General features: G+C 35.5%; 1 protein-coding gene across 9 annotated transcripts in view; it reads right to left on the bottom strand.

Moving 5' to 3' along the window:
- Nucleotides 1-15,162, bottom strand: part of LARP4 (La ribonucleoprotein 4) — a 64,388-nt gene that overhangs the window by 35,735 nt on the left and 13,491 nt on the right. For 6 of the 9 annotated variants that reach the window (XM_040488155.1, XM_040488154.1, XM_040488160.1 and 3 more), the window contains 4 exons: nucleotides 8,564-8,711; nucleotides 7,759-7,932; nucleotides 5,166-5,241; nucleotides 1,406-1,542 (listed from right to left, as the gene is read on the bottom strand). In XM_040488155.1, the coding sequence (XP_040344089.1) occupies nucleotides 1,406-1,542; nucleotides 5,166-5,241; nucleotides 7,759-7,932; nucleotides 8,564-8,711 (535 nt within the window). The remainder of the gene's footprint in view (nucleotides 1-1,405; nucleotides 1,543-5,165; nucleotides 5,242-7,758; nucleotides 7,933-8,563; nucleotides 8,712-15,162) is intronic. The other 3 variants (XM_040488157.1, XM_040488161.1, XM_040488153.1) reach the window with 2 other exon arrangements.

Genomic DNA, 15,162 nt, shown 5'->3' on the forward strand with positions numbered 1-15,162 from the left:
CTCTACCCCTCCCCTGCTCATGCTCCGTGTCTCTCAATAATAAATAAATGTTAAAAAAAATTAAAAATAAATAAAAATAAAAATGCTTAGAACCTGAAATTCTTTATTAAACTTTAGAGTACTATTTATCAAACTGTAATTTTTAGTTTAGTTTAGCAATTCTTTTAACAGCCTGTGAAATCAATTTAGGAAATAAAAGGGGTTAACTACAAGCATTTAGTATTAATCTGCATAATTAACATTTCAGTTGCGTATGGGTATGTGGTGTGTGTACTGGGCTCTAATGTAAAATGTACTACTTGGGTTCAAAAGTTTGAAACAGATTGTTTAGAAGGTGTGACAACGATACAAATAACTTTGATAGCCCAGAAAAGTGAGATATAATTGCTTACATAGAAAACCTTGGATTGCAAGTAACTTGTTCTGCAAGTGTTTCACAAGGCGAATAAACATTTCTAATAAATTTTAACTTGATAAACAAGCAACGCCTTGCAATACAAGTAGTACGTGACGCCAAATGTCACATGATCACAACTGAGGCAATAGTTCTTGAAATTCGCTTTTATATACAAGTGCTTTGGATTACAAACATGGTTCTGGAATGAATTATGCTCGCAAACCAACGTGTAAGTGGGTATTAAGACAAACAACCAAGGTATAGAAATGATATAGAAGCTAAATACCAAGTCAGTAAAAATAAATTATTGGAACAGAATAACAAAAAATAAAGAGTTAACAATTCCCTGCCTGATGAGCAGAGCTTACTGTATGGAATTGTCAAATCATGATGCTGTATACCTGAAACTAATATAACATTGTATGTCAATTACAATTAAAAAAAATAAAAATAAATGGCAAATGGGCGCCTTGGTGGCTCAGTCGGTTAAGTGTCCAAATCTTGGTTTTGGCTCAGGTCATGATCTCACAGTTTGAGTTTGAGGGGCATCTGGGTGACTCATTTGGCTAAGGGTCCGACTTCAGCTCAGGTCATGATCTCGTGGTTTGTGGGTTTAAGCCACATCAGGCTCTCTGCAGACAGCTCAGAGCCTGGAGCCTGCTTCAGATTCTGTGTCTCCCTCTCTCTCAGCCCCTCCCCACTCTCTCACTTTCTGTCAAAAAAATAAAAAACGTTAGGAAAAAAAAGAATAGTTCATGAATTTGAGCCCCATGTCGGCCTCTGCACTGACGGTGTGGAGCCTGCTTGGGATTCTTTGTCTCCCTCTCTCTGTGCCTTTCCCCGGCTTATACACTTTTTATCTCAAAAATAAACAAACATTAAAATAAATAAAGTAAGTAAATAAATGGCAAACAAACACAAAACCAAAAAACCCTGCATAACCAGAAATCAAAAGAATATTCAGCCTTTTGACTATAAAAATTAAGCTAAAAGGTATGATTTACATACATCTCAGCACTTCAAGAATTAGATCAGGGTCTGTGGTCAGCTTTTTTATTTCTTCCATGTTGGCAACTGTCCAAATTGGGATGAACTGATCACTGTCCATTTGAGATATCAGGTAAAGATCCTTTGATAAATTTTCTCTGAAAGAAATAAACAGAAGAGTCCTATAAAACAATTCTTTTTTTTTTTTTTTTTTTAAAACAATTCTTAAAAGGCACCTGAAGAGGTGCCTTATTCATTTTTGTCACTTAGTCTAGGAAAACAAAATCATGCCATCAGAAACAATACAGTGAACTATAAAAACACATAATATACAACAGGATACTCTAACACTTCCAGAAAGTTTCTGAATCCCCAAATACATCAGGCCAATAGTTCTGAAAAAGTTTTGAACTTTATAGAATTATATTGATATGGAAAGAGGCTTAATATTAAATTGAAAAGTATATTACAAAATATTACATACAGTGTAGTTCCATCTTATAAACACTTTATCACTGATGTTAGAATATTCATGAGAAAAATTATAGCTTCAACCATGGGTTGGACTGTAAAGGATTTAAAATTTCTAAATGTTTCCATTTTTTATGTTTGATTTTTTTAATTTAAATTTCAGTAATAAATTTAAAACTAAAATATTTAAAAGATTCTTTAAAATACATTTAAAAAGATATAAACACTCCTATCTTAGACATAAAACCTTATGTAACAAAATGAAATAAAATCAAACTCATGCTGTCTTCTTCACATCAGATCTTTGAAGTAGTTTGGTTATAAATAGATAGAAGTCTCTACTTAAAAGCCACCTTTTCTCAATGACCCTATTTAAAACAGAAATCATCCAAGCACTCGATTCCCCTTCCCTTACTTACAGTGCTCTTTCTTCCATAGCACTTATCACTTAACAAACTTCTAAGCTGTTTATTTATTATGGTTTATTATGTTTGTCTCCTCCAGCCAGAATACAGGTTCCATGAAGGATCTCTGTCATTCAAATGTTTTTGTTTTTTGTTTTTTGTTTTTAAAGATTTTATTTTTAAGCAACCTCTACACCCAATACAGGGCTAGAACTCACAACCCAAGATCAAGAGTCACATGTCTACTGATCACCAGCCAGGTGCTCCCAAAATGTATTTCAATGCTCTACTGCCTGGCAAAGAGTAGGATCAAACGCCTTTATCTTCAAGTTTTATTAAAATAAAGTAGTAATTACTACTACTGGTTAACAGGTTATTTGGGGGGCAAAAAAGAATAGAGAAGATATCAGTAAAGGTTAAACTCACTTTAGTATAAAAGGAGAAACACAGTAATAGCACCTTCATCAAGATATTCTTTAAGAACTGAAAAATAAGACAACTATAAACAGAATATTTATACAACTAAGACGTTGTATCCTAAATCAATTCTGAACTTCAGCATGTCTGTTCTTAATAAATCTTGTGTCAAACTCTTAAAGAAACTCTATCTTGTCAAAAGTCAAATTAATAGATATAAATCCCATATATGATTTGACTACTCATGAGTAATACCCAATATGTATTAATAACAATTCTGCTGAGCTACAAATGTCAATCGCACAGCTGGTTTGAATGGTATCAGAGTTCTGAGTAGGACGTGGTAGATCATGCCAAGCCAGAGCTCCTACTGCGACAACTAAAAAAGACTAGCTAAATTATAAAACCATGCTTTTGGAGATAAAAGAGAGAAGCTACAATGACAAAATGATATTCCAGAAAGATGTTCTTTCGTTCCTGAGGGAATTTGCAGATCTGGGACCAGGGGGAAACCAGCAGAGCTTTAGGCAGTTGCACAGGACTGGCACTATGAATTGGAAACTAAAGGAGCTCCTAACATGCAGATTTCCCTCCATATGATGTTTTTGAGTTCTCAGGAGGAAGATGGGAGACTGGGAGCCCGGCTGAAAAGGCACTGTAATAGCTCTGTGGTTTTGTGCAAGTTCCAGTGGAAGGAAGAAACTTGCATCAAACAAGACAGGTCTCCCCCATAAGACATTTGCCAGGTTTGGAAGCTTACGGGGTAAGAGACTAAAGAGCTAATCTCAAACCTCTTAAGAACAGACTGAATCTTCCTTGGTGTTTTAGGACTGAAGGTAACAGGAAAAGGACAACTTCTGAATCAAAAGGCTGAAAAGGTCATGCCTAAGGAACAGAGATAAATCAGAGGTAGACGGAGTAGACTCCGTTAAAGTGGCTGAGAGACACCTGGGTGTCAGCTGGACATCTGACTCTTGATTTCAGCTCAGATCAAGATCTCATGGTCATCGAGATGGAGCCCCACAGTGCACTCTGTGCTGACAAGGTGGAGCTTGCTTGGGATTCTCTGCCCCCCTCTCTCTGTCCCTCTTCTGCTTGTGCAATATATTTAAAAAAAAAAAAAAAAAAAAAGTGGCTGCTCAGCACTAACCTAGCTCAACTCCTGACTGGATTGAAGCTATCAATCTGCTTCTACCTACCTGAAGAAAAACTCAAGTCTTGTCTAGAGGGGAAAATTACATGACTTACAACTCCTAGCTTTTTTAATATGTAATGTCCAGTATATAATCAAATTTATAAGACATGCAAAAAGGCAGGAAATTATGACAGGGAAGCAGGAGAAAAACTCAGAAATATAAGCAGATACACACTATCCAGTTAGTAGGCGAAGATGTTTAAATAACTATTACAGGGGCGCCTGGGTGTCTCAGTCGGTTAAGCATCCGACTTCGGCTCAGGTCACGATCTCACAGTTTGTGAGTTCGAGCCCCTTGTTGGGCTCTGTGTTGACAGCTCAGAGCCTGGAGCCGGCTTTAGATTCTATGTCTCCTTCTCCCTCTGCCCCTCCCCAACTTGTGCTCTGTCTCTCTATGTCTCTCAAAAAACAAATAAATGTAAAATAAATAAATAAATAGATAGATAGATAAATAAATATTACAAGTATATTACAGAAAATGAATTGTAAGCACAAATGACTAGAGAAAAGACAGAAGGCTCTTGCTTTTATTCTTTTATCCTGTACTAGACTATAAAGGCAAAGAATAAAAAGGAGGGGAAAAGAAAGGAGCTATTTAGGATAAAGAATCAATTAAACGTGAGTCAAGAATATAAAAAAGTCTATGATAAAATCCAGGTTTCTAGCTTGAAAAACTGGTTTACCTGGTCCTACCTCTCATGATATACAGGATAAATAGAAAACATTACATTTGCATGCATATCCAAACTTCTCTGTTTATTTTGAAAGGGTCAGTTTTACATACTAAAGTTTTATGACATCTAAGCTGTAGATATACCTACTAATTATCTGTAAATAAGACATCTTGAAACGTGTGCCTGAAAGAACTCCTTAATAGAAGGTACTGGTAACATAAATTCTATGCCCATCCACCTATCTTGCTAAAAGTAACTCTATGATCAAAGGTTACAAGAGCCAACTACTAAAAAATATAAATTAAGAGATAACCCACTTTTTTGAGAACCCTAAACCTGAATATGTTCATAGGAACATATCCTAATATCCTATCCAAAAGTAATCCGATCCAGTAATTTAATTACCTTCCTACTAAGACTAGATCCTTTTTGCATATCCAATTAGAGATTACATCTTTAAACCTAGTTAAGAAATATATTAAAGAATAATACCAAAATACATCACTGAAGGGAATTAAAACCACCATTCTTCCACTCTATTTCATGGGTATTTAACATCTACTAACCGAACAATGCAAAAAGTGAGAAATATCAATTAAAAAAAAAAATGAATACTGTACCGGGAGAAACAGAATTCTAATTGTTTCTTCAGACATTCTTTTAGGTCTTCTGTAGAAATTGCTGAACTGCTTTCTCCTGAAGGTAGAAAACAGAGGAAAAAAGTTAATATCAAATTACCGTAGGTGGTAAATATTACAAATTGTTGTACTCAGAATAAGTCACAAAGTATGTACAAATTAAAATTCATGACAAAACTATTATTTTTAAAATTCAGTTAGCACAAAGTCTAATTTCTTTCCACCTATCTATTCTTTCTTTAGATAAATTTCAGATCAGTTTAAAAATTATTTTATCAAGAAATGAACAAAGCACCATGAATACTAAAAATACTCGGCTTTCTGTAAAATACTACCCTAAATACTTTTAAAATGTGATAACTACTTATTCCTTTAATGAAAGCTCAAAGAACAAAAGTAACAGTAATCTAAATTTGAAGGAACTAGATAAATAAATTGGGATATATGTATATATTTCTCCACATCTGTATTATTGATACTAAATCTGATGTTATTTATACTTCTTAAACTTCTCTTAATACTCTTTTCTTTTCATTCCTTAATTTTAGAGCACTTTATCTTCCTAGGAATATTTAAAACACTCAAACAGCCAAAGTTTCAGATCAACTCTCTAACAGCCTTCTATGATTATATTATTTAAACCCAGAACAAGACTTTTCTTTCCCCTCCAGGACTCAAGCCTGGAAAACCATCACTCTTTCATTAGAATCTTACACAAAACATTACACACTCAAAGCATGTAATCTGTCCTCTTCTTAAAAAGCATTAGTGATTAGGCTAATTTCCTTTAAATGTATAGACAACAGAGAGTGCATAAAAATAAATTCTGTGCATGATTTTACCACTACCTTGTCTTATTACTCAAAATTCAAAGTAGTATTAGATATTAGATTAACGTCATTAAAGATGAATATAAGGGGCTCAGTCAGTTAAGCGTCCGACACTTCATCTCTGCTCAGGTCGTGATCTCACAGTTCCTTATTTCGAGCCCCACATCGGGCTCCACAATGAAAGCCTGAGGCCTGCTTGGGATTCTCTCTCTCCCTCTCTCTCTGCTCCTCCCCTGCTCATACTCTGTCTCTCTCGCAAAAGTAAATAAGACATTAAAAAATTAAAAAAAAAAAAAGAAGCATTCTATTTCCATGTATATGCAATCTTTCTAATACAAAATCCAACCACCCAAGTGTGCTAAATAAGCAAGAACTTCATTTAACTTTTCAATGTCATTACAGCAAACTTATTAAAATACCAACTGGTTGCCACATTACTTAAACCAACTCTATGTTTAAAGTACCCAGTGGTGGGGTGCCTGGGTGGCGCAGTCGGTTAAGCGTCCGACTTCAGCCAGGTCACGATCTCGCGGTCCGTGAGTTTGAGCCCCGCGTCGGGCTCTGGGCTGATGGCTCAGAGCCTGGAGCCTGTTTCCGATTCTGTGTCTCCCTCTCTCTCTGCCCCTCCCCCGTTCATGCTCTGTCTCTCTCTGTCCCAAAAATAAATAAACGTTGAAAAAAAAAATTAAAAAAAAAAAAAAAAGTACCCAGTGGTATATTATGACCACAAGCAGGGAGGAGAACCTACCACCTTAAATTATTATATGGAAATACCACCCATGCTACTTCAGGAATCAACTTACAAGCTGACAAAACTTAGAAATCTAGTCCAAATGTTTACAATAAATAAGGAAATTGAGGACAAAGGTTTGTACACCTTGACTGAAGTCAAAGAACTAAGCAGCAATAGAAGAGAGTATTCCCTATTACATGTATTTTCCAAAGAGATCCTTTAAGTCAGAAAGATTAAGTTAGGTAGTTGGGGTCTATGGTCCATTTTTAGTTTCTTTTAAATCTCATCCATTTTAAATTTAGGCAACTACTAACCCATGCTAGTTTTATAAATGTGAAAAAATATATTTCACAAGTTGAATTGCAGAAGAACCATGTTTTTAATACTGTGATTTTCTCAAAATTAATCCCTGCAATTTCACATCTATAAATGCATTTCACACTGACAGAATGGGAAAATTGACAGAACTTGCACTGATCCCAACTAATAGATCAAGAAACTTGGGACTCTGAAAAATTATAATTGAGGTCTATTTTCACTATATTGACTATTTTTCCCTTTTATCTTTAATTTCACACTCTCCTAAACAGGATCTTTTCTCTAAATATTCTTTTGAATTACAGTTTTCAGGACACCTGGGTGGCTCAGCTGCTTAAGCGTGACTTCCCCTCAGGTCATGATCTCACGGCTTCTGAGTTCAAGCTTCACTTCTGACTCTGCGCTGACAGCTCAGAGCCTGGAGCTTGCTTCTGATCGTGTCTCCCTCTCTCTCTGCCCCTCCCCAGTTCATGCTCTGTCTCTCTCTCCTCAAAAAAACAAACTTTAAAAAATAAATAAATTACAATCTTCATGTTTGCCCTTTTGAAAACAGTATTTATAAAAATCATCTAACATTTTATTACCATACAGTTCTTTTCAAAAAAGCAGATTGATCCATGCCATAGGTTTATTAGAACAATAATAAAGAAACTGTAAGGGGAAAAAACACTAGTTTACCAAATGCTCATTTTACCAATACAAGCATAAAGTTTACCAGGAACGTCATATATTTGGTAACTCAGATCTTCTGGCCCTAAAATCATTCCATCAGTTGATTCTTCAATGCCTATAGTATTTCTGGTGGTTTCACAAGATGAATACATTACTTCGTATTCCTTACACATATCATCTGAAAGCTCTGTATTACCTGTATTAAAAAATATATAATGACAGTAAATAGAAATTCAATAAATCCTATCTTTAGGAACTCTGGGCACTATGTCTTTTATAGTAAGATTTTAAAGAATTCTACCAGTTGGGCAATGTCCGCATGGTTTTAGTAAGAATTCTCTTCCAAAGGGAGGTAAGTTTTGACCCTTATGGATAAGCTAAAATGATTAACAATAGTTTAAACTCCTATAGCACTATTTATGTATCAGAGAGCTACATGCACTTAATTCATTTAATTCTCAGAAAATCCTATGCCAAAAGTAATTATTATTACTGTTTTACAGATGAAGGAAACAAGCACAGAGAAGTCATTTACCCAAGGTCAAACAGTGAGTAAATAGCATTGCCAATGATGGTATATCAAAATTAATTTATAAATACCATATTGTTAAGTGGGTTAAATGCTAGACCCAAAGACACAGCTACTATTTGAAACTAGTGATAACCCATTCATACTAAAGATAAGAACTGTGTACAAACTGCCTATTGAACATTTATAAATATATTTAATCAAATAATCAAAAGATGTACCCCAAAGTTCTATAAACTGGTTTGACCATATATTTAACCAAAATATGATTTGTTCTGATGAAATATTTAGGACTTACCCTCAGGATGAGACCCTGATGTTGCTGCTGTTTCATGCCAAGAGCTTTCAGTTCCATGAGTTACTGGAGTGGCATCAGTATTTCCAGAAGGAATTTCTTGCCATACTTTGGCATTAGGATTTAAACCGGTTCCTTTAGATGTTACCTGCTAAATAATCAAAAGATCTATTTGTAAATTTTAAAAGTCAGTGTATTAAAATTACAATTTTAGATAATGGACTTGTCTATTTTTTATCTATTTTTGAGAGAGAGAAAGACAAGAGTGTGGGGGGGGGGGGGCAGAGAGAGAGGGAGACACAGAATCTGAAGCAGGCTCCAGGCTCTGAGCTGTCAGCACAGAGCCTGATGCGGGGCTCAAACTCAAGAACTATGAGATCATGACCTGAGCCGAAGTCAGATGCTTAACCGACTGAGCCACACAGTCACCTCTTTAATGGACTTTTCTATTACTTAAATGTGAAGGAAACCCCAATCATATTAAGTAATTTAATAATAAATATTAAATAATACTTTAAAGTATTGGGCTCAACTTGACAATAAATCTTTTTAAGTAGATGGACTTGAATGTGTATGTATAAAATTTAGGTACCTATACAATAAAAAATATATCTCTATAAACAATTAATACAGAAATGCTGCTTTACCTCAATCTACTTGCATTTGTCATAAAATTTATTCAAACTATTCACCTATCTTTGGCTTATTTTTATGTATTTAGAGCAAATATTTTACGTATCTAGAATGATTTTCCAAAGTATATAATTCTTATTGCCATCTACACTGTGATAGAGACCTTTGACTCTAAACAATTCTAACATTTAGAAATTTTTCCCACGTCAAAAACAGCAATGTGGGGTGTCTGGCTGGCTGAGTCAGTAGAGCATGCAATTCTTGATCCTGAAGTTGTGTGTTTGAGCCTGCACATTGGGTGCAGACATTACTTAAAATCTTGGGGCTGTGAGTGGCTCAGTTGGTTAACTGTCAGACTCTTGATTTTGCCTCAGGTCAAGATCTCACATTTCATGACAAAAGTACCACTTAACACCTATTAGATTAGCAAAGTACTTAAAAATAATTCCCACATTAGCATAAAATTTGCAAACTCATTCTTTACTGGAGACTATATAAGACTATATAAAATGGTGCACTCATATTCTATTAGCATTATTTGTAAGAGCCAACAAACAGAAATAACCCAGTCAAAAAAACCAGGAACAAGGGAAATTATGATACACTTTCTAGGTAAAGTATTGCACAGCCATTCAAAATTATAAAGATACACGACCGTATTTTATAAAATCTAAAGGGGTACTACTAAATCAAAGAAAAAATTGCTGTATATTAAAACTGTGACATCAAATACTATTAAGATGTATCCCATTTGCCAGAGAAGTTTACAGTGTGCAACAATGTGCATCCTAGGGTTGACCAAATATGAAAATGTCAAAATGAAAAATGCATTCACAAAATGAAGTGAAAAAAACCCATAACCACCACAATAACAAAAGCAAACATGTTAAGCAATTCTGGAGGAATTAGTACTTACATCACTGTCTCCCTTTTACAGATAACCTATTAAATGAGAAATCATATATCCAACTAAAGACATACAGAGACTAAGTACTAAGTTAATATTAACAATAAATGATTACAACTCACAGATTATTACAACTGCAAAAAGTGCATAAACATAGATGTGGGCTAGAGAGGAACACAATCTGCTACAATACTCTGATCAAGGTTTTTTTTTCCCCTTATAAAGCATTCCATTAAAATATTACCTTAAATTCGAATCATAAAAAATATAAAACTTAAAAAACATTTTTTCAAATTAGAGCATAAATGTTATAGTGCCTAGTACATTAACATCAAAGACTATTTTACACGTCTTGTGCCTATGTGTATATATGTAATATATCCTATTATTTTTTTATACCAGTCAATATTTATTAAATTTACATAAATGCTGATGAAAATCTTTGAACATCATTCTTTCCTTCTCCACCAAAGACATCATTCAGAAAAAAAAATTTTTTTTTGTAGTAAACTCTTTAAGTTGTGGTTTCCCTGAAAATATTTTCTTAAATGTTTATTTATTTTTGAGGGGGGCAGGAGGGAGAAGGGGCAGAGAGCTTCGGAGACAGAATCTGAAGCAGGCTCGAGGCTCTGAGCTGCCAGCACAGAGCCCAACACAGGGCTTATACCCATGAACCACAATATCATGACCTGAGCCCAAGTCGGATGTCCAACAGAATTGAGCCACCCAGGCACCCCTCCCTGAAAATATTTTTACCCTCTACCTCTGCTATAGAAAGCTTTTTTTTTTTTTTTTTTTTTTTTGTATAAAGAATTCTTACTAGGCACACATTCCCTTTCAGGTTATTAAAGATATCCCCACTGCCTTCTGTTTTGTACTGTTACTGATCAGAAACCAGCTATTAGTCTAGCTATCATTCCTAATCTCTCTTTGCTCAATTTTTGTCAGTGGTGATTTGCAGTTTTACAATCATCAGTCTAAGTGTGAAATTCTTTATTTAATCTACTTAGGATTCACTGTGCTCTTTTGAAATCTGATGCATCAACTGTGTAAAATTCCCAGGTATAGCTCTTCAAACTTTGCCTCTTCACCAACTAACTGCTCTATTACTTCTTTCTGGAATGCCAATAAAATATTTTGTACTTTCTCATACTATGTTCCACCTCTCTGTGTATCAATCTCTTTCCTACTTTCCATTTCCTTGTCTTTCAAGAAATTACATCCTGAGCGATTTATGATATTTCTTCCATTTCATCAATTCTCTCTTCATCTACTTCTAAAATGAACTTAACTTTTCCAATAAGTTTATAAGTTATTTTTATAATTTTCATTTCTTGAAGTTCTTTTTGGTTCTTTTATCAAATCTATCTGATGTTTTGTTTCTTGATCATCTTTTCAGTATCTTCCTTCATTTAAGCATATTATTCTAATTTTATAGTCTGAACTTGATAAATTCACTATCTGCAATCTTTGAGGGTTTGATTTTGTGATCTGTTGTTTCTGCTAAACCATGCTCATTATGACTTACGTGCTTTATGATTTTATATTGTAAGCCCATTTTCCTTGGAACTTTATTTGTGGGAATTTTGAACATTATGTTTAAAATATGCTCTTTAGGGGCGCCTGGGTGGCTCAGTTGGTTGAGCGTCCGCCTTTGACTCAGGTCAAGGTCTCACAGCTCTTTGAGTTCAAGCCCATGTCGGCTCTGTGCTGACAGCTCAGAGCCTGGAGCCTGCGTCAGATTCTGTCTCCCTCTCTCTGCCCCTCCCCCGCTCATGCTCTCTCAAAAATAAACAAACATTAAAAAAAATTTTTAAATATGCTCTTTAGGAGAGGACTTGTTTTCCCTCTGTTAGATGACTGCACAGTTTATAAAACTACCAATCTGGTATTTCTTTAATTTTCAACATGATTTTTTGGGTAACAACTTGTGTGAATTTTAGCTCTACTTTGCAAAAAGAACATCTGTGGTTAGAATTACTAGGGAATACCTCTGCCTCACCAATCCAGAGTCACAGCTAAACCTGACAAGTTTCCTTTTCTCTGGGAAAGCTCACTCTCCCCCCGCCTTCCCCCCCCCTTTTTTTTTTACCATGTGTCCTGTCCCTAAGCACTACCAATTAAAACCAAAGCTCTGGGCCAGTAAGAACCAACAGATGCATTAAGAGTAGCTCTACATTTATGACCTGCTTACCTCTTTGGATGAGTACTTTTTAATTATTTTTGGTCTGAAGACTTCATTTGCTTTCTTGCCAACTTAAAGCACTGCTTTTAAAAAAAAAAAACTTTTTTAGGGGTGCCTGGGTGGCTCAGTCAGTTAAGTGTCCAACTCTTTTTTTTTTAAATTTTTTATTATTATGTTTATTTTGAGAAAGAGAGGGAGAGAGAGTGACAGAGTGCGAGTGGGGGAGGGGCAGAGAGAGAGGGAGACACAGAATCCGAAGCAAGCCTCCAGACTTTGGGCTGTCAGCACAGAGCCCAAAGCAAGGCTCGAACCTAGGAGTGTGAGATCATGACCTGAGTCAAAGACGCTCAACCGACTAAGCCACCCAGGCGCCCCGAGTGTCCAACTCTTGATTGCAACTCAGGTCATGACTGAGCCCCTGATTGGGCTCTGTGCTCATAGGGCGGAGCCTGCTTAGGAGTCTCTCTCTGGCTCTCTGCCCTTCCCCTACTCGCACACTTGTACTCTTTCTCAAAATACACAAACTTAGGGGAAAAAAAACTCAAAAAAATATTTCAACCAATATTGTCAGTTTTTTCCAGAACATCTAGTTTATAATATTTCTTAAAAAAAAAAAAAAAGTATCAATATTGTCTTCATGAAGCTAAATTGAGAGTCATTCCAACACCCGAAAGACAAGTGTGGTATAACAACAAAAAAATTTACCTTTATTCTGCCATCCAGTAATTATGCAATTACTGGCTCCAGTTTCTTCATTTTATTCACTTATTTATTTTTTAATTTTTTTTAATGTTTGTTTATTTTTGAGAGAGAGTGAGAGAGACAGAGCATGAGTGGGGCAGGGGCAGAGAGAGAGAAGGGGAGACACAGAATCCAAAACAGGCTCCAGGCTCTGAGCTGTCAGCACAGAGGCTGACATGGGGCTCGAACTCACACACCACGAGATCATGACCTGAACTGAAGATGGACGCTTAACTGACCAAGCCATCCAGGAGTCCCTCCAGCTTCCTCATTTTTAAAGACATAATGCCTACTCTACCATAACTCCTTATAGTGTCTACAAATCTTGGGCACCTGACTTCATTTCTTTGGTCATTACTTCTTCTTTCCCTCTTATTATTTGCACACACCTCTATTTTGCTAACCACAATAATAGTTTATTTACATATGTGTTCTAAAGCTAAGCACTGGGCTCGTGAAAGGGAAAAACTAGGTCTTCCTGTTCCAGGGAAAATATACAAAGGACAAACAGGAATAGTTAACTGCAAGGTATCATTTTTACCTATTGAACTACTTAATGTCATTTTGACAAGTATAAAAGGAAGCAAACAGTTCATTGCTGTAATTCATACAGTTTTTCTAAGAGTTAGCAATGTCAAAAGCCTTAAATTTACATTCTTTTAAAAATAGAATTACCATATGATCCAGTAATTTCACTATTGGGTCTTTACCCAAAGAAAATGAAAACACTATTTTGAAAGATGTATGCACTCCTAGGTTTACTGCATCGCTATCTGCAATAAATTTTTTAAGCTACCTTGTCTGTGATAGTTATAGTAGCTCAAATGGACTAAGACACCAACCACAGAGGATCTGTTCAATAACTGTAGTCCAGCCATATAAAGACTATCCCAGGGGCGCCTGGGTGGCGCAGTCGGTTAAGCGTCCGACTTCAGCCAGGTCACAATCTCGCGGTCCGTGAGTTCGAGCCCCGCGTCGGGCTCTGGGCTGATGGCTCAGAGCCTGGAGCCTGTTTCCGATTCTGTGTCTCCCTCTCTCTCTGCCCCTCCCCTGTTCATGCTCTGTCTCTCTCTGTCCCAAAAATAAATAAACGTTGAAAAAAAAAAATTAAAAAAAAAAAAAAAAAAAGACTATCCCAGAGGCTTAAAATCATATTGTATGTAAAACTGGTGAAATATGAGTAAGTTCTGTGGACTGTAACAATATCAATTTGCTGGCCATTTATATAGTTATGGCAAGGTGTTACTATTCGGAGAAGCTGAGCATAAAAGTACATGAGACCACCCTGTATGGTTTTTGGGCAACTTGTGAATCCATAATTATTCCAAAATAAAATTTTTATAAATGGGGGGAAATATCGTAGAAGGCAGTGAAAATGTTCACAGAAACTTAGAATAAAAAACAAACTGCTACCTCATGAAAGAAACTTTGAATTTTGTGAAATAATGCACAAGCACAGAAAACACTAGAGAGACTAAAAGTCAATGTTATAAGTGGTTATCTCTGAGCAGTAGCATTTTTATTCTCATTTTTGTGCTTTTCTGGATTTTCCTACAATTAACATCTACTACTTTTACAATCAATAAATAGATAATGAAACGTCTAACATCCAAAACAAAAGACACATCAACTGGGAAAATCATCCTAGGCAAGTGACATAAAAGACTATTGTCTTCAAAGAAAGTAAGAAAAGTATAAACAAGCAAAAAGACAATTCACAGCTAATAAACATGGAAGAACATTCAATCACACTAGTCACTGAAGATATGCAAAATGAATCAATTATTTCATTTTAATCCAAATGGTGAATTTTTATAAATTAGGATGCCCGATGCTGACAAAGATACAGTAAACTGGGCAACAGTAAAAACTGTCCTAACATTTTTGGGAAGCAATTTGTCAATACTGATACAAAAAACTTTTAAAATGTTCACTCTTTGACCTACTGCAGTGAATGTTAACCTAAAGGCTTTATTATACAAGAGTGCCCTATATAGAATTACTCCACATAAAGAAAAATTGGAAACTGAAAACGTCCAACAAAAGAAGTTGTTGTGTTTTTCTAGGATAAAGTTTTTAAAACACAGTAATGAATCTGACAAGGCAGGTAACTGCAACAACGACTTATTTTCTCAT

The sequence above is a fragment of the Herpailurus yagouaroundi genome, unplaced genomic scaffold (assembly GCF_014898765.1).
Source record: "Herpailurus yagouaroundi ecotype Mexico unplaced genomic scaffold, PumYag 166, whole genome shotgun sequence".
Taxonomy (NCBI): Eukaryota; Metazoa; Chordata; class Mammalia; order Carnivora; family Felidae; genus Herpailurus; species Herpailurus yagouaroundi.